At 40.4% G+C, this 19,279-nt stretch overlaps 2 protein-coding genes across 2 annotated transcripts in view; one reads left to right on the top strand and one right to left on the bottom strand.

Moving 5' to 3' along the window:
• The first annotated feature begins 409 nt into the window (after nucleotides 1-409).
• SLC30A10 (solute carrier family 30 member 10) overlaps nucleotides 410-19,279 on the top strand; it is a 34,389-nt gene continuing 15,519 nt past the window's right edge. Inside the window, exon 1 of the mRNA XM_065938315.1 lies at nucleotides 410-860. Within this exon, the coding sequence (XP_065794387.1) occupies nucleotides 410-860 (451 nt within the window). The remainder of the gene's footprint in view (nucleotides 861-19,279) is intronic.
• On the bottom strand, nucleotides 10,408-11,001 carry LOC136169518 (NTF2-related export protein 2-like). Its single transcript, XM_065937304.1, has one exon. It carries the CDS (start codon nucleotides 10,999-11,001, stop codon nucleotides 10,408-10,410), a length of 594 nt encoding a protein of 197 aa, XP_065793376.1.

Genomic DNA, 19,279 nt, shown 5'->3' with positions numbered 1-19,279 from the left:
ACACACCAGGTTGACAAGATATGATTGTTTATGTAAAATGCCACAGCGGTTATTGCAAACACGGAGTGTGGAATCTAGGAAGGCCATAGCCATGCGTGAGTTTGTGCATGATTCAGACACAGAGACTCGGCTTTTGTGATGATACACACAGATGAGCAAAAGGAGCCCCTCCAGTTCTTATCTGGAAGTCGGTGTCTTCTCCTTCCCTAAGTCCCCGCTCACGTGACATCTCTTGCTTAATTGCCCTTTAAACTGTTTTATGGCTTTATAGCAGCCTGTAAAAAGTGATTTTCAAATATGACAGGCGCTGAAAGGCTGAAGGGGAGAGCTACCCAGGAGCTGTGATCTCTGCATCAGCTCCCCTAAGAGCTCAGCCTTCCCAGGAAAAGGAGAGGGACAGCAGAGCGCCATGGGGCGATACTCAGGGAGAAGTTTCCGTTTAATCCTCATGTGCGTGGTGAGCATCCTCCTTTTCGTGATGGAGCTCGTGGTCTCCCACATAGGCAACTCCCTCTCGCTGACCTCCGATGCGTTTGCGGTGCTCTCGCACCTGGTCTCCATGATCATCGGGCTCTTCGGCGTCAGGGCCAGCAGCATACAGCAGCACCGGAAGAGCACGTTTGGCTTTCTCCGGGCTGATGTCGTGGGCGCGTTTGGCAACTCCGTCTTCGCTGTGGCCCTGATGTTCAGCATCCTGGTGGAAGCTGTCAAAAGGTATATTGATCCGCAGAAGACAGAGACGCCGCTGCTGGTGCTCAGCGCTGGAGTCATCGGGCTTCTCTTCAATATTCTCAACTATGTCATCTTCTTGGACTGCTGTTACTGCGCGGCGCGGGGGCCCCAGGGAGACCCCGAAGCAGGTAAACGCCTCCTCAGACGTTGTAGCTTGGTCAGAGTCCGGCCAGGTGCTATCTTGGGGGCCCCTGGGGGTGCTGTGGAGTGAGGCCCATTCATTCCCCGAACTTTACTAAAGGTCTTTCTCCAAAGCGTCACTTCCAGTCCAAAGTCCCTTATAAGCCGGGTGGCAGCTGACCACCTAGGGGTCTTTTTTAGTAACAGGGGATGAAAAATGTGCAGACAGGTAGAGTGATAAACCGTGGCCATAGAGGGAGTCCTTTGCCAGAAAGTGGATTTGCCATGCAAAGCTGTCTCCTTTAATTAGGGACTCCCTTTTGTTTATCCAGATGTGACAGGGCTGTGTTTGGATTTTAAAATAATATTTTAATTTTCTCCCTCCTCAAATGTGCGAAAACTACTAGGCTTCATAACCAGCCCACTTGGAGCAACGGCTCAAAAACCATCGGATGCGTAGATAGCCTCTTAAGAATATATTCAAGGAATGTGATGTAAAATGCAGAAAGGAAAAATAAAGATGATCTAGTAAACTTAGCTCTATTTCTGAGTTGAAATATTTATATTTATCGTAGGCATCTGTCTTGTTTGAGAAAAAGGAAAGCTATTTACATGTAAATATTTAGAAGGAACTTAGGAGTGGGTACCAAACTCATTGGATTATCTGTCAAAAGATCAAATTAAATCTCAGAAGAGAACAATACATTGAAAAACATGAAACCCAAAAGATAAATTATTAGATGGAACCATCTTTCTTTAGTGCCACAAAAGGAATTTTAAAAATATATGTTAAAAGCTTTTTGCAGAAGAGCAATTTTCAGTGCTTTTTAAGAAGTCCTATAGTGTGAACAGACCAGGTCCAAATCATGGTTCTCCTACAGGGCAGCTGTCAAATTACTTCTCCTGGCTGTGGGCCCACCTGTAATCTGGAATCAATAAGGACTCAATGGGATTCTAAGTGTTTAGCACTTAATAGGTGCTTGATATAGACTATTGTTTTTTAAAGAAATCACAATGCAAGTCTGAATTATGTGATCTTCCAGCAATTGAATTCTAATTGCTTATCTGGATTTTAAGAAATTTCAAGATTTTTCTTATTAGACACTGAAAAATTTTCTCTCACTAGTCAGAGGGTCGTGTAACTCAATAGGGGACCTCAGAGTAAGACTTTGCATTTTTTATTGTATTCCTCCTGTCTTTTCTGACATTGTAAATTTTCCCAGCTGGGAGCAGTCCTATATTCTATCTCTGTCTAAATTTTCCTATTAGTAGAAGATGAATCTTGAAAACACCTATAGTGTGTGTCAAGTATAAAAGGGGACAGACAAGAAACTAGAGTCTGTATCTTTATTTGATTTAATGAATCAGTTAGGGCCTCATCTTTTGTAAAATATAATAGTTAACTTGAGATCATATGCCTGTTTACATCAGTCATCCCGTACTGGAGGTTCAAGATCATAAAATTCACATATTTGATATAAGAAAACAATATTTATTGCTAAGTATAAGTTTAAGGCAAGGAAGCTGATCAAATCAATGGTTAGTATTGACGTTGCTAAACTTACCTTGTGTTTTTAATTCTAATTTTTTCTTTACTTTTGACATATGACATTTACCTGCATAGAGTAAAAGCAATGTAGGCAAAGAGTTTGACTCTTTGACCAACATGAAAATTGGTAGATAACTATTGTTCTATTTTTATAAACTGAATTATTATCAGGTAGATCTTAGTTTGGGTCTTGTTTGGGAAGCAGTGATTTCTAATGGTTATGTTCATATTAAGATGAGAAGAGGCTTAAAGACAAGTATTTTACCCTGACCATATGGATTTCTACTGTCTTAATTCTAGAGTATCTATCTCCTTTTGAAATGTTTGATGCTGTATAGTAGTCTTCTTTAAATAATGATAGGTACTATACATACGTATGGATGATGCTTTAAGATTCATATTCTATATTTAAATTATTGTTTTGGGTACTACACACACATGTAGCTAATGTTTTAAGGTCCATGTTCTATGTTAGAATTATTACTTGGGTAGCTTTTGGTATTGCTGAATTCTTCTCTTAGAAATTTTAAAGTGTTTAAATCCTCCTAGTGATTTTAGGATAGCTACTTAGTGTCATAGCATTTATGTTTTGAGTTACATATTTATCACTTTCCCTAAAACATATATTTTAATATCATTCAAATTAGCTAAATAAACTTCAAGAGTCAATATTTGGCTTAGATAAATCTCATAAACTGACATCAACCCAATTATCTCCTAGTCTAAGAAAAAATGCAATTAATTCATACATATAGATTTATACCAGGACCTCCTGGTATAAAATATGAAGAAAAAATGATTCTTAATTTCAAAAGATTCAATCCAAATTCAGGAATAAGATTTTCTATATACAAAATTCTAACTTGACGGGTTTGGAAGTCCTGTAAACTAAAGAACTATGGTATCTCCTGGTTGAGTGATCAGAATCAAATAATCCATCACTTTTTTTTGGTGGAATGTGTTGACCAAAGAGAATTTTTTACTTAGCAAGCCTTCAGTCTCTTTCGGTTCTGTGGATCTTTTACTTGCTTTGTTTTATCTATCTGGTGTAGGAATTGATACCAGTTATATTTTATGTCTAAGATCATAGAAAGGTAAAAAGAAGACCACTAATTTATTCTAAATGTGAACAAAACAGAATGTATGTATTGTTAAGACTTGAAAACCTCTCTGGTATTCATGGAGTAAGATACGTTGAAGAATTGGACAGACAGAGGGAGTCAGAAATTTAAAAAATCACCTGGGACTAAAGAATGTCTAGAAAACTAAGCTGAGACTGGGATTGTGGAAGTCTTATACCAGTATCTAGCCAGATGGGAGTCCATCCCCAACAGGAAAAAATGATGGTGGAGCAGATATCTTTAGCTAAAGAAAAAGGAAAATGAAAAAAGTAAAAATTGCAAGCACAAAAGAAAAAAACAAACAGGTTTAAGGTTCAAATTTGGATGGCTATATATGTGAGATTATTAGGAGGAAGAGAGTTATAAATGTATTTGAAGAAAGGGAAGAGGAGTGAAAACAAGTCAGTTCAGATCCTAGGAAATACAGGGCACCCACTACTTTCTTTCTCTAGACCTAGGGATGAAGTTTGCTTTGTTTGCAGTTTTTCCTTCTCCTTGTTTATTAGATTTTCCTTGACTTTCACCTTATCTTTTATGTTTGCATTTTCTTTTCGATTATGTTTCATGTTTGAGTTTTCTTTAAAATTTAACAGACAGAACTCTCTTTTCCTTGACTTGTGTTTGAACCATACTTTGCCTTACGTTGGTGCCTCAGAAAGTAAAGAATCTGCCTGCAGTGCAGGAGATGAAGGTTAGATCCCTGGGTTGGGACGATCCCCTGGAGAAGGGAATGTCTACCCAGTCCAGTATTCTTGCCTAGAGAATTCCACGGACCGAGGAGCCTGGCGGGCTACAGTCCATGGGGTTGCAAAGAGCTGAACATGACTGAGCGACCAACACTTGGTTTACACTGGCTTTTATTTTAAACCAAAGGTGATTTTGTGCAGCTCTTTCTAGGATAGGCTTGCCATTTAGACAATTTATGAATGACACATTTAGGTCTGAAATATGTACTTATTATTAAACATTTTTTAAAGCAAATGCCTTCCCTGTGAATTTATTTACTTAAATTTTGTTTTGATTTCCAAACTCTGCTCTTTCTCTCTCTTATCCTCTCTTCGTCACTCTCTCTCATCACCTTTCTGGCATTATATTCCCCAACCAACCTGCTAGGGGCAGTGACAGCCTGTAATCGGTAAAGTTCGTTGCCGGGGAGGCTTGTAACAGGCTGCTGATTGGCTGCTTTTCCAAGCTTCTCATTAAGTCCGAGTGCTACAGCCTAATGGAAACATTTCACCCGGACAGTCCGGTAGACACTGAAAGCAAATGGGGTTTGTTTTCCTTTAAGGGCACATTTTATACAGAGACAAGCAAAGTAGGCAGGGCTCTGAGGGTGTAGGAGGGGCAGGGAGGAATCGGCTGCCTCCCTCCCAGCAGCAGGTACCACGGAATAAGTCAGAGATCAGAAACTGCACAAGGGAAGCTGGCTTTTCAAACTGGAAGGGGAAAGATTTTCCAGGTATTGGTTCCCTGGTTCTCTTTCTACTTTGGAGGCAAGATTGGAATGATCGGGCATTTACAATAATTATTAAATGATTTTAGGAAGCGTGATGCTTTTCCCAGAAGCTGTTACTTTGCCATTTGTCTATATCTGACATAATTGTTTTCCAAGTGTTTTGAACAATTCACTTCCGCAGGAGCACTCAGTGTATACACACCTGTCACAGATCACAGCACCTCCCCTAGAGCAGATGCTTCCCAGATTACATTAGGTCTTTTTCTGTACATTCAGGCCAGCTTGCTTAGCCTCTCACCTCTCTTGCTGCCCAGGGATGGGGTTCTGGGTCAGTTACAGGGAATGAGTAAGAAAGATTAAAGGGAGACTGAAAACTATGTGCTGTTTCACGTTTGTGAAATCAAATTCAACTGAAGAAAAGAAAAAGAAGATAAAGAGACCTGTTCCTTGTTCTCAACCATATTCATTCAACATGCATAGACCACTCTGACTGACTCCTGAGTTAAATCTTAATGAAAACCAAATTCTTTCTTGATATCTGTGAGTCGTCAAGCGCCATGAAAGTGAAGGAGGATAAGCCCAGCAGTGTATCACATACATTTGGAGAGTTATATGTTTTGTGAAATAATTAGCAAGAAGGAATACTTGGTATTTGCCTTTTTCAGATAAGGAAACAAAAATATAGAGTCAGGACCACAACCATGCAGTGAGTGAATGGTCGCGGACAAAGAATTACAAGGCTAAATCTAGGGCTTTAAGTATAAACCTACTCTACTTGACCAAAGAAAGAAAAAAAATAATGAACAGTGAAAAATTATTTGGAAATAATCACAAAATGGCATGTCAAAAAGAACGAATCAGGGAATTCCCTGGTGGTCCAGTGGTTAGGACTTGGTACCAAAACAAAAGTGTAAATCAGTCCTCCAGAGGTAGAATCCTAATTCCAGTAGCTGAATGATCTCCAGAAAGTTACTTCAACTTAGTAAACCTCAGTTTCTTCATCTGTAAAGTGGGGAATTATCTATCTCGTCAGGACATTGTGAAGGAAGTATATTCTGTGTGTAAATTCCTCAACATGGCACTTGGTGGCGGTGGTTGACAGTGATTGTTCAAGGGCTGAAGAGACAAGAATAAAGGTCATATTTTAGTTAGTCCCTCGGTGGACAAGTCCTTGCCTGCTCCATATCCATAGACTGGCAGCCACACTCATCCTGGGCCAACACCCACAGCGGATTGCTGTTATTCATCCTTATGATCATTACAGATCCATCACCATTTCTGGCCATGTGCCATGTGCTCAGTTGTGTCTGACTCATTGAAACCCCATGGATTGTAGCTCACTGGGCTCCTTTGTCCCTGGGATTCTCCAGGCAAGAATGCTGGAGTGGGTTGCCATGCCTTTCTCCAGGGAATCTTCCCAACTCAGGGATCAAACCAGTGTCTCTTGCATCTCCTGCATTGGCAGGCAGGTTCTTTATCACTAGCGCCACCTGGGAAGCCCATCTACATGTATATATGTATCTATAACTCAGGATGATTTGCCTTTTAAACATTTTCAGTTTTCTTTTCCAACAAAGTGGAGTAAAAGTAAGCTTATTATTTTTTTTTCTTTTGGTCAGATGCTTACAGTATATAAAGAATATATTAGTTTTTGCCTTCTTCTTGCTCTTTTGTGGAGACAGTAGTCACTGTGATTTATATAAATCACATTCTGTATAGCTGCCTCTGATGCTTATGACAAATACTAGTCTTGTCATCATTTTTTATAAGAGGCAATGGTATCTGGAGGCTCCTTTTTCTTAGAAGAATGTCTTCCACAGTGTGTGTTCTGATATTTATTGTCTATATCTGAGAAGTTGTCTCCAGAGAATTTTGAATGAAGTAATTTTTGATAAAGTATATCTGGGCTCTTGTTCATTGTCTGCTGTGACAACTCTAAAAATGTATCAGCCCAATAGACAATAGAAAAAAAATAATAGTCCTTGACTCAGGCCAATGAGAACTAGTGGTTGACTCCTTAGATAGAAGAGCAGCCAAGAAGTCAGGTTGAAGGAGGAACTATCTGGACAGACCATCTGTTTTCTGTCTAATTCTTACCCTGAAGAAACCACCTTGAGATTTTGCAGGAGAGAAAACAGGGCAGCTGGCAACCAGCTCTACAGCTCCTGACCAGTTGATTGATGACATTGCTGGGACTTTATGGGGCCAATAAATAATGTCCACTCATGAGCCTAGAACTAACTGAGAGCTAAGGGAGCAAAGACAGTCAGATGGCAGTAAAAATTGTAGCTCTGTTTTTGATAAAGGCTGAATTGGAAGGTGGACCTTTGATGTCCCAATAGCTTCCTAATACTTATCTCAGCAGTAAACATACCCATCATCTTCTTCAGGGCCCAGCTCAACAGTGGGAGGCATAGAGGGGACCCAGGAGCAGAGAGGACGGACACTCTGAGGGGCAGATTGCTCAGAGGATAAAGCCTAGGAGGGTCTGAGCCAGGCTTCTATTCCTTCCGCTAAACCCACCAATGCTTCCCTGGTGGCTCAGCTGGTAAAGAATCCGCCTGCAGTGTGGGAGACCTGGGTTCGATTCCTGGTTTGGGAAGATCCCCTGGAGAAGGGAAAGGCTCCCCTCTCCAGTATTCTGATCTGGAGTATTCCATGGACGTTGTAGTTCATGGGGTCACAAAGAGCTGGACACGACTGAGTGACTTTCACTAAACCCACCAATAAAAGGAGATCTTCTCACCCTAGGAGTAACTTCTCTCATGGAGAGGGAATGGAGGTGTCAGTCAGAGCCAATATGGCGGTCCCCTCAAGGAAACATAAGACCAGAGGAAGCACCTCCCCCCAGGACTCTCCAACTTTACATGCCCTTCAATGGGGGCTTCCCTTGACGGGCTAGATAGACCGTTATCAGGAGAGTATTGATGCTGGTATTCACAAGGCCTGTACCTCCTAAAATAACCACTTTTTCCTTTGGGTATAATCCTTGGATCCAGTATTTGGTAATTTTGAAACCCATCTCCTCAATGACTAAAATGGGTTAGAACAGTAAGTATATTAGTTCAGTAAGTATATTAGTTAAATGAATACTGAGGCCCCACAAATTTTAAGAATTGCTCATTAGAGACTGCAGAGTGATGTGAAATGATAGCATCAAGATAACTCTCTGGCTAGGAGGCGTAGGGGTGCCTTGTATTGGGTTTTTAATCTCAACTAATGTATTTTTCATTTACAGTGCCTTGATTTTTATTTTTACTTTTCTTTCTTTCTTTTTTTTTTTTTTTGTTCTGGAGCCTTTATTATTATTTTTTTTTAAGTAACAAAAACTTTTATTTATTTATTTTTGTTATATATCCATTTTTATTAATCAAAAGACCTTAAACCAAGCTTGAGAAAACTTGGTAAAGGCAAATTTTATTTACTTTTTTAAGTTACAAAAATATGCGCATGTCAAAAATACAGTCTACTCCATATAAGAGTAGTTCCAGCCATTTAAAAGTTATACAGAGTTTGGAAACAGCAATTCATACACAAGTCTCAAAACATTCAATTAACGAACAGTATACATACAACCAGTCAATTCAATTATTGCTAGTTATATGCCACTCTTACTTGAGACTGTTCTTCTTTAGGGAAAAGGCAATATTTGGGCAATCTGGCTGTTGCTACTAAAGCTGTGGTTTTAAAAAGTCAATCCAAAATTAGAATAAACTCAGTTTGAGTAGAATATGTGTAAGCTTTAGTCAGTACTACAAGGTGTGGTCTAAATTTCTGTTCCATCCCTTTCTCCTACTTAGTTCTATTTTATGAATATATCAGAAGTGTGATGTGTAGTTTGCGAAAAGAGTAAATGAATTGTTGATCTTCAAATTAAGTGTAACAAGAAATACTGAGTTGGAATGTGGAAACAAAGCTGGCACATCTAGTGTAAAAACATGAGAACAATGAATTCAAGAATGGAAAAATGTTTAAAGTTTAACCAAAAAACAAAGATTTCTTTCTCTTTAGATGCTGAGACATAGAATGAATCAGAGTGGTTTTTCTGAAGTTTATTGGCTTATGAAGATCTTCTGTTCTCTATCTTTTCCAAAAAGAAAATGCGAGCTACACAACAGGAACATGTTTTATAACAGATCTATTTGCTCAATGCCGTATGGAAGAACACCATCATGAGATTAAATAATTTAGCTTTAAGTAGTAAAGAGATCATGCAGTTGACAGTGTAAACACAGGGAACAAATCACTCACTTTGGGGGTGGGTAGTATGTAGCAGACTTTTGGTCTGAAGTTCACATGGAAGACTTAGAAGTTAAGGGTCCCAAAGAGAGAGCCATGGCTTTGTTTCCAACTTTTCTGTCAGACCCTGCTGCAGGGTCAGGCTTATTGCTGACATTTTCCCCCAACAAGTTCTTAAATAAATTGAAACATATACTGGTGATAAGCATGAGGTGAACTAGAAAAACACTTAAAAATAATTCTTAGAACAAAAGTGACAGTCATGACCTTTTGGTAAAGATACTTATTACCTTAATGACTTAAATCCTAAAATTAGGCTACATTTTTTAGGAGGTGGAAAACAAATACCCAAAGGTACCACTTGGCCATCCTTTCTTACTTGTTGTGGCCAACCTCGGATCTATACATTTCTCACTCCTCATTCTCCCGTTAAAGCTATTAGTCCTACTACCATTTACTATCTAAAGTTGCAGACCTGGAGCTGCCAAGAAAAAGCTTTTAAAGAAGTCTTGCTTTTAAGCCACTGAGTATATCCAACACTCGGGTATCAATTGAGAACATTTAACATCTCTCAAGTAGATTAATTCACTTCCTAAGAAAACATGCCAACATGAAAAAAATTACTTAACATAAAAAGACTAATGAACATCTCTACATGTGATTCTAGTATGTCAGAGTAGTTATGTGAACCTAAACTAGCAATGTGTTCATTCAATTTCTTTGAAAAAGCCTTATATATAAACTGCATTACCAGTGATAAACAAAAAAGATACACTTTATACTACAAAATTAACCTAATCTAATAACAACAACAATAAACACTCCACTTCCTCCCAGAAAGTTACATTGTGCTGATATCCCATAGATAGTACTATAAAAAGATTTCCTTTTTGCGATATGCTGGGCTCACAGTGAGTATGCTAATACAGAGATCATGGATATGTTACTGTAAGAATGTCATTAGTGAAACATGTATAAGGCATGTAGGAAACTAGCATTAAAGCTCTTAAGGGCAATGATTCAAATTGGCAGCTGCTAGAAAAGGTGCTGCTAGGAATAAAAAAATATTAAAGACATTTAGTTTCAGCATATTCTAATTTTTAGTGCTTCCACAATGAAATGAATTATAACTCACATAAATTTCTGTTGCTGGAACTAATGGACCAAAAAAGAATGGACTTTTGCCCCCTTTAACTAGTAGCCCAATCCTGAAAGGGGAAGCAGTCACTTGCAATCTTCCACACGGTATTGTTACCAGTAGTCTGCACAGTCAGCAGGAAGTTCTGGTTGAAGTAGTGTTGCTTGTTGCCATCAAACTTCACAGTTCCACTGGTCACAACAAGAACTGTGGTCTGGGCCTGAGTAGCTTGCTCATGAACTGGCTGGCAATCCAACATATTGACCTGGAATTCACTGGAAGGCAACATGTCAAAAAAATTGGCTAGGGCTTCCAGCCCTGTAACAACATTTCCATTCCATATTAAAGTGGCCTTGTCCCGATACAGCCTGGTTAGTGCCCGTCTTCTTTTGTCCATTGTCTCATAGTAAATATTGACAAATTCCTCAGCAGCTCTGCACGCCTGATCTACATAAGTTTTAAATTCCACAGCCATGGCCATCGGGGAGTCCGAATTGCCCTTTTCCTGCAGTGGCGGCGTCACTACGTCCTCTCGTCGCTGGTTCCCTCGCCACGAATAGCTGGTGTGTGGCTCCTCAGAAAAATAATTTCTTCTTTGGTGTCGTTCTCTGTCTCCCTGAGACCACTCACTTCTGAATTTTCTCATACTTCAATCCGCCTTTCTCCTGTCTCTCCTCCCTTCAGTCTGTCTCTAACTCTATTTTTACTTTTCATACTTTCCTTTATTCCCACATATTAAATATGCTCAGTTTATTTTCTGCATCTTATACTCTTAACATCTGCAACTTCTGAATGCTCGATTCTGCTGTTTATTATTTTTGCTGCCTCTCTCAAAGCAGTTTGCTTCTTCATGTTTTGTGCATTTCATGATGTTTTATTGTGAACTCATTAGAATGTTCTTTGAGGGAATTTTTTGAGGAAGATTGTAAATACATTTTCCTATAGAAGATTTACTTTTCATTGGGTCCCTGAAGCCATTAGAAACTGGGGAGCAGTTAAAAAATTCTTTGCTTGAGGATGATAATTATAGTGAGAATTTAGACTGCACTCCCACATGAAGGCCAGGGGATAGTTCCAACTTTCCACAGAGGATATTTTTCTCTCTACGGAAAACCACGTGTGAAATATGCAAATTTTCATGCTGTCTCCTTTGAGGCAGTGAGTTTTTGTGTGTTTATTTTATTGTTCGTTTTGATTCAACCTTTTACCAAAGGATTGAGCTTTGTGAGGGGATCTCTGATCTCACCGTGCCTGGATCTCAGTTTTGTCTCTTACATCATACCCCGTCACACGGCTGTTAAAATCCAAGGCGAAATCTCCACACTGTTTTCCATAGTGGCTGTACTAGTTTGCATTCCCACCAACAGTGTAAGAGGGTTCCCTTTTCTCCACACCCTCTCCAGCATTTATTGCTTGTAGACTTTTGGATAGCAGCCTGGAAATAGAACTGCCATATGACCCAGCAATACCACTTCTGGGCATACACACTGAGGAATCCAGATCTGAAAGAGACACGTGCACCCCAATGCTCATCGCAGCACTGTTTATAATAGCCAGGACATGGAAGCAACCTAGATGCCCATCAGCAGATGAATGGATAAGGAAGCTGTGGTACATATACACCATGGAATATTACTCAGCCGTTAAAAAGAATTCATTTGAATCAGTTCTAATGAGATGGATGAAACTGGAGCCCATTATACAGAGTGAAGTAAGCCAGAAAGATAAAGAACATTACAGTATACTAACACATATATACGGAATTTAGATAGATGGTGGCGATAACCCTATATGCAAAACAGAGAAAGAGACACAGAAATACAAAGCAGACTTTTGAACTCTGGGGGAGAACGTGAGGGTGGGATGTTTTGAAAGAACAGCATGTATATTATCTATGGTGAAACGGACCACCAGCCCAGGTGGGATACATGAGTCAGGTGCTCGGGCCTGGTGCACTGGGAGGACCCAGAGGAGTCAGGTGGGGAGGGAGGTGGGAGGGGGGATCAGGATGGGGAATACGTGTAACTATATGGCTGATTCGTGTCAATGTATGACAAGACCCACTGAAATGTTGTGGGGTGATTGGCCTCCAACTAATAAAATAATATTTAAAAAAAATAATAAATAAAAAATAAAACAAAACAAAACAAAACAAAAAACCATTAAAAAAAAAAAAAATCCAAGGCGAGATCCTTTGTCTTTGGTGGGCAGATATCCTTAAGTCAGGTTCTGGCTTCAACTTACCTTTCTGGATGTTGGCTTTTGCTTCATTGTCTGACCTCTAAGTGTTTTCCTAATGTCCTGCCACACTTTTTAAAGAGTTCAAAAAGCTTGACAGAATCACATAGTATTAACCCAGAGCTAGAGCACTTAATATAGGTAAACTTCAGTTCCCAGAACTCAGCACTTAATATAAGCCAGGCCTTCATTACCATTTACAAGGATCATAGCAGAGACTCAAGTGTCAGAGGAAAGGGCGACTGACATTCGCCCTTTGGAATCGACATTCCTTTCCTTGGAGTCTTCTTGGTTTCTGCTTCTCTCCGAGGTGGGTCAGCATGTGCCAGCGGACTTGGCTATGCCAGCAGACCCCACAACAGGAGGTTAGTTATGCTACCAAGATTTTTGTATCTGGAAAACACATTGCCTCCTTTTCCAGGAAGCAATGTTTAAAATATTCCTGCCTACCTGTGGAGTAGGCTTTAAAGACTTCTGAGGCTCCAGGTGGCATGAGAGGGACAGAGAGAAAGAGAGAGGGAGGGAGAAAGAGGGGGAAGGAGGGAATGGAGAATGCAAGCCAGCAACCCCCTGGATTCCGTTTCCCTCTCCAGCTCCTATTTCTGCTCTGTCTGCACTCTCAGTCCTGTCTCAGGGGCTGCTGCCACCACCGTCTCCAGAGCTGCTGGGCCTGTGACTTGCTTCCTAAGGAAGCTTCTCCCTCGATCTTGTGTTGGCTTCAGCCTGAGGGTCGCTCTCAGTAGATTTCTGAGCTGAAGCTGTCAGAACGTTGGAAGCTTGTTCTGTTGCCCCTGTTCCTGCTTTCTGACCCTCCAGCGTCTGTCTGTCTTCCCACAGCCCTTGACTGATCTTCTGTTCTTAAGTGTGGGAGGGGCTTCCAGGGTTTTCCCACCCCTCTTGCTGCTCTTCTCACAGAAGGCTCAGTCGAATTGTTTATGGTTTCATGGTTTAATCAAGTTCTTAACGTTGCTCCTTTTCTTTCTCTGCTCCACATAAAGCTGGTGTTTTTGCTGGACTTTCCCCCCTTTTATTTGGTTCTTGTTTTCTGGGTCAGGCATTTATTTTTCCAACATAGTTTTTTTCCCCCTTATCACAGTGAGAGAAATGAAGTCAGTGTTTAGGGGCCTGCCAAAAGCAGCTGTTTTCCAAACAAACCTCTTCAACTCTCACCTCTCTTTGAGTTGGATCATCTCACCTGAAAAGCATTTTCCAAATAAGCCCAAAGTCTAAGTTGGGCGTGGACTCACACTGTTGTGTTCTTGCCTTGATCCCCTCCAGTGTGTCTCATCCTCCTTTTTCCTGTCCTACGTGTCCTAGTTCTGTCTGTTCCTGACCAGTCCCGCAGGACGCAGGCAAACCCCCACATCCATGATAACCATTTTGCTTTGAATCACGTCTAATAATAGACCCCATGGACTGTAGCCCGCCTGGCTCCTCTGGCCATGGAGTTCTCCAGGCAAGAATATTGGAGTCGGTAGCCATTCCCTTCTCTCAGGGATCTTCCCAACCCAGGGATCGAACCTGGGTCTCCTGCATTGTAGGCAGATTCTTAACCATCTGGGCCACCAGGGAAACCCAATAACACCTTAAATATTCTATGCTAGTCTTCCTAGTTTCTCCTCTCAAATAGCTCCAAATTGTATAGAAATTTTGTATAGCTCTGCCAATCTCTACATGGTGGTTCCTTGTTCTACTTAACTGTGTGACAAAACATCACAAATAGTGGCGTAAAACAACAATCATCTGATGATACGATACTCAGGATTCTCTGGGCAGGACCTGGGAAAGGACACAATGGGAACAGCTTGTCTGAGGCCTCAGCTGGGAGGAGTCAAAGGCTGAGGGTAGCGAGGTGATGGCCGGAGACTGCATCACCGTATGTCTGGCTCTTGGGCTGAAAGGACTGCTTACTGGACCACCAACACAGGCCCTCACTGTGTGGCGTGGTTTCCTCACAGAGCATCGCCTCAAGACATCGTCTGTGGTGGCTCAGGTTTCAACCATGAGTGTCCCATCAAACCAGGTAGATGTCTCAATGCCTCTTCTGGCCCAAACTCAGATTGTATGCGATATAAGCAAGGGAGAAGATGGAAAGCGTGTCAAGCCCTCAGACCTGCTTCTGAATGGAAGGAGCATCAAGGTCTGCCTGTGAGAAAACATGGTGAATGGGAGATAACGTTCTGGCCATCTTTGGAAAAAACGCTCTGCATAGTCTGCCTTCCAACTACAGTTCATATCCATTCTCTATGCAAAATCACTTACTGCTCCCCAGAGCCTTACCGTCTTTTTTTTTTTTTTCCAGTTTTCTGAATACTGAGTTTTTTTTCTTTCTTTCTTTCTTTATTTTTTATTTTTCAGTGGGTTTTGTCATACATTGATATGAATCAGCCATAGAGCTACACGTATTCCCCATCCCGATCCCCCCTCCCACCTCCCTCTCCACCCGATTTCTCTGGGTCTTCCCAGCCCACTAGGCCCGAGCACTTGACTCATGCATCCCACCTGGGCTGGTGGTCTGTTTCACCACAGATAATATACATGCTGTTCTTTCAAAACATCCCACCCTCACCTTCTCCCACAGAGTTCAAAAGTCTGTTCTGTACTTCTGCGAGCCTTACCGTCTTATGCCATGGGGCATCCACTTCATGTTCAGGCTCTTACTCAAGGTGAGGGCAAGTGAGGCTTCTCAGGCTTTTTAGGTATCCTCTCCATCTGAAGATCTATGAAATAAAGAAATAAAGAAAGGGCTTGACCGCCACATCCCCAGCACATGGCAATGGGACAGACATAGGATAATTGCTGGATTCCCCAGTTGCTTTTATTTCAGATGGTACAGTAGCTTTAAGAGGATGACTTAAAAAAAAAAACAAACAAAAAAAACCTAGACTTTTATTTTTTATAAAAAGTATTTTATTGAAGTACAGTTGATTTACAATATTGTGTTAATTTCTACTGTACAGCAAAGTGATTAGTTATACATATACATACATTCTTTTTTCATATTCTTTCCCACGATGGCTTGTCACAGAATATCGGATATAGTTCCCTTTGCTACACAGTAGGACCTTGTCGTTTATCCATCTCATATGTAATAGTTTGCATCGGCTAACCCAAACGTCCAGTCTATCCCCCTCCTCAGCCTTGGCAACCATAAGTCTGTTCTAAGGATGACTTTGAATAGCTCCCTGCTTCTGGTTCCCTCTGGGGCTGGTGAGGAGCATTCCTCAATGCCAGTCAGTCATCTGGTGTCTTGCCTTCCTGTCTCTGAAAGATATCTTTGGTTCTAGTTCCCAGTCTGATCTAATCTAATCCCCTCTAAGTATATTTAGATAGATGTGCATCTCCTTTTCTTCTTTGCATCTGTCTAGCCTGAAAAAGGCTCTCTCTGGTGAGAGAGCAATTTCCCTGCAGTTTCTGAAAGCGAACTACCCTCTCTGTCTCACTTTCTTTGCACAATAAGACTGAAACATAAGTAAAAACAGTCTTAAAAACTCATGCTTGTGAAGGCCCATTAGAATATCCTTGCACCTATAACAACAGTCATTCTTCTGTAGGTGATAAGCAGCTTTGATTTGCCAAGGTCAGAATCCTTGCCTGGTTCACTCTTGAGCCAGTGTGTGTTTGTGTGTGTTAAGTTGCTGAGTCATGTCAAACTTTTTGCGTGTCCAATTGTGTAGTTGTTTCCAACTACAATCCATGGACTGTAGCCCATCAGACACCTCTGTCCATTCTCCAGGCAAGAATACTGGAGTGAGTTGCCATTTCCTTCTTCACAATAGGCTAATAACACAGCTCTAAATTCATATCAGAGCTGCCTCCTTCTCATGGGCTATAACGCAGATGTTGACAGTTTCTCCCTATCAACAGCCCAAAGTGATGTGGACCACTACCTAATTTTTATCTTTTTTTGTGTCATGCCTTTATCATTTAAAAAAAAGTCACCTCAATTAAAGCATCTTTTACGTTTTAGTGTATTCTAAAAATCTTCATGGAAGAGAAATACATATTTTTCGGTACAAAAAATACCGTTGAGTTACAAAGTGTTACAAATACACGTATTACATAAATTCATCAATGAAGAACTGATTTGTACATAAGATTCCTCAGCTACTTGGAGAAGCAATTTCCTTTTGAAAAGTCATCATGTTCGTAATATGCTCAGCATGTTTGGAGCCAGGCTGATGATGAGAAAGGGCCATCCTTTGATGGTGTATTTGCAGTCTGAAGACAGGTGCTGTGCAGAAAAGGAGCCACCTCTTCTTTTTTTTTTTTTTTTCTTTTTTATTTTTCAGTGGGTTTTGTCATACCCACCTCTTTTTTTGAGTAAGAATTTGGTACCTTGGACAAGATGTCTGCTCTTTTCTCTGAAGGAAGCATCTTCTCTTGTGAAGGAGAACTGAAAAATGAAAACTATAACAGCTGCTTTTTCAATTTCTAAAAAAAAGTCTTTTTATCTGAGCTAAACACCAATGTAAAAGAATTTACGGTGTCATAATCAAACTTTATGAATTGTAGCACATCAAGTTCTGTACCAGTAGATGATGAACTTTAAAAAAAGTTCTTTCATTTGTTTAGAACAAAAGAAGTGTTAAGAATGACCAAATTAGTATAATGTGGGGGCAAAGAAAGTACACTGAAGAGTGTGATGCCTAGACAGTATTTCTATTCTATCATTTACAGATTGTGCGATCTTCGGCAATTTATTGGGCTGGCTAATAAATTATTGTGTTTTACCATAAGATGCTACAGAAATCTTAAAATCTCTAGGGCTTTAGCTTCCTGACTTAAAAAGTAAATGCAGACACGTATTTGCATAGAATATTCCTTGTTTTACTGTGTTTTGGTTAATTGTGCTTGGAAGACAGATATTGCATATTTTACAAACCAAAGGTTTGTGGCAACCCTGCATTGAAGGAAGTCTATTGGTGCCATTTTTCCAAGGGCATTTGCTCACTTTTTGTCTTTGTGTCACATTATGGAAATTCTCAAGGTGTTTCAAATTTTTTCATAACTATTGTATTTGTTTTGGTGATCTGTCATAAATGATCTTTACGTTACTACCATGACTCAGTAAAGGCTCAGGTGACGATTATAACTTTTTAAGCAATAAAACATTTTAAATCAAGGTATGTACATTTTTTTTAGACATAATGCTATTGCAAACTTTACAGACCACAGTACAATTTAAACATAACTTTTAAATGCACTGGGAAACCCAAACCTCCTGCGATTCACTTTATGTGATGTTCACTTTATTGAGGCGGTCTGGAACCAAATCTGCAGTATCTCTGAAGTCTGCCTGTACATATTTTATGGGGCTCTTATGAAGATGAAGTGAGATAATGACTATAAAGTTCTCAGCACAGGGTTGGGCAGAGAATCAGAACTCAATGAACAAAACTATGGAAACCTCATAATTTATAATAACTGTAAGATACAGTTTAAATTTTTGGTGATTAACTTCGATTATATCCAACCTATATACATACAGATGTGTTTGTATATATACACAGATACCAACTATATATATGTATGCATGCATGCATGCTAAGTCACTTCAGTCATGTCTGACTCTTTGTGACCCACGGACTGTAGCTCGCCAAGCTCCTCTGTCCATAGAATTCTCTAGGCAAGATTACTGGAGTGAATTGGTGCCCTCCTCCAGGGGATCTTCCTGACCCAGGGATTGAACCTACGTCTCTGGCATCTCCTGCATTGGCAGGCAGGTTCTTTACCACTAGCTTCACCTGGGAAGCCTCTTATATATGTATACATGCACACAACTATGAAATGGTTGAATAGTGTCACTGACTCAATGGAAGTGAGTTTGAGCAAACTCCAGGAGTTAGTGAAGGACAGGGAAGCCTGGAGTGCTGCAGTCCATGGGGTTGCAAGGAGCTGTACATGACTTAACGACTAAACAACAACACAATATATATATGTACACACAACTATATGTGTATATATACAAATGCATGCATATACATATGTAGTTATGGTTATTTAGTCAAAACATTTTCCTAAGTGCTTTTGGTTGATACCCTTAGCCTTTAGCCTTTCTTCAAGTCAGGAACTAGGCCCTGGGCAGGGCACTACAGTTCCCGCCTATGCTTACTCAGTCGCTGGCTTTCAGGTTCCATCAACTGCCCTCTGGGGCAATGACATAATTCTTCTTATCTGCCTTTGGTTAGGGGAATGACTGGGCAATAGGCACGAATGATATAGTCCTGTTGCTCTAAGGTTTTTCTTGCAGTTGTGAATGACAGAGGAGTGCAGTCACTGGGGTCTGTGTTAGTACTGTCAAGTTATCTCCAAAAGGCTGCTTTCTTTTGTGGTGACTGCTTGGCTTGCTCTCATAGATTACATGTCTCAGGGGGTTCATAGTCTGCACTACTTGGGCATCACTCTTCTCGCATTAAAGTATGCCTCAGTTAGTAATTCTGTTACATGTGCTGTATTACTAATACCTATACAAATATACTCTCAATTCTCATATGAGAATATGCTCAAAATTCTCCAAGCCAGGCTTCAACAGTACGTGAACCGTGAACTCCTTTAAGCTAGATTTAGGAAAGGCAGAGGAACCAGAGATCAAATTGCCAACATCCACTGGATCATTTAAAAAGCAACAGAGTTCCAGAAAAACATCTATTTCTGCTTTATTGACTATGCCAAAGCCTTTGACT

This window comes from Muntiacus reevesi, chromosome 5 (assembly GCF_963930625.1).
Source record: "Muntiacus reevesi chromosome 5, mMunRee1.1, whole genome shotgun sequence".
Taxonomy (NCBI): Eukaryota; Metazoa; Chordata; class Mammalia; order Artiodactyla; family Cervidae; genus Muntiacus; species Muntiacus reevesi.
Note: the sequence above shows the minus strand (reverse complement) of the source record. Positions and strands in the feature narration are given on the sequence as shown.

Coding starts and splice junctions, on each gene's coding strand:
- LOC136169518 (XM_065937304.1), bottom strand. CDS start 11,001: ATGAGAAAATTCAGAAGTGAGTGGTCTCAGGGAGACAGAGAACGACAC.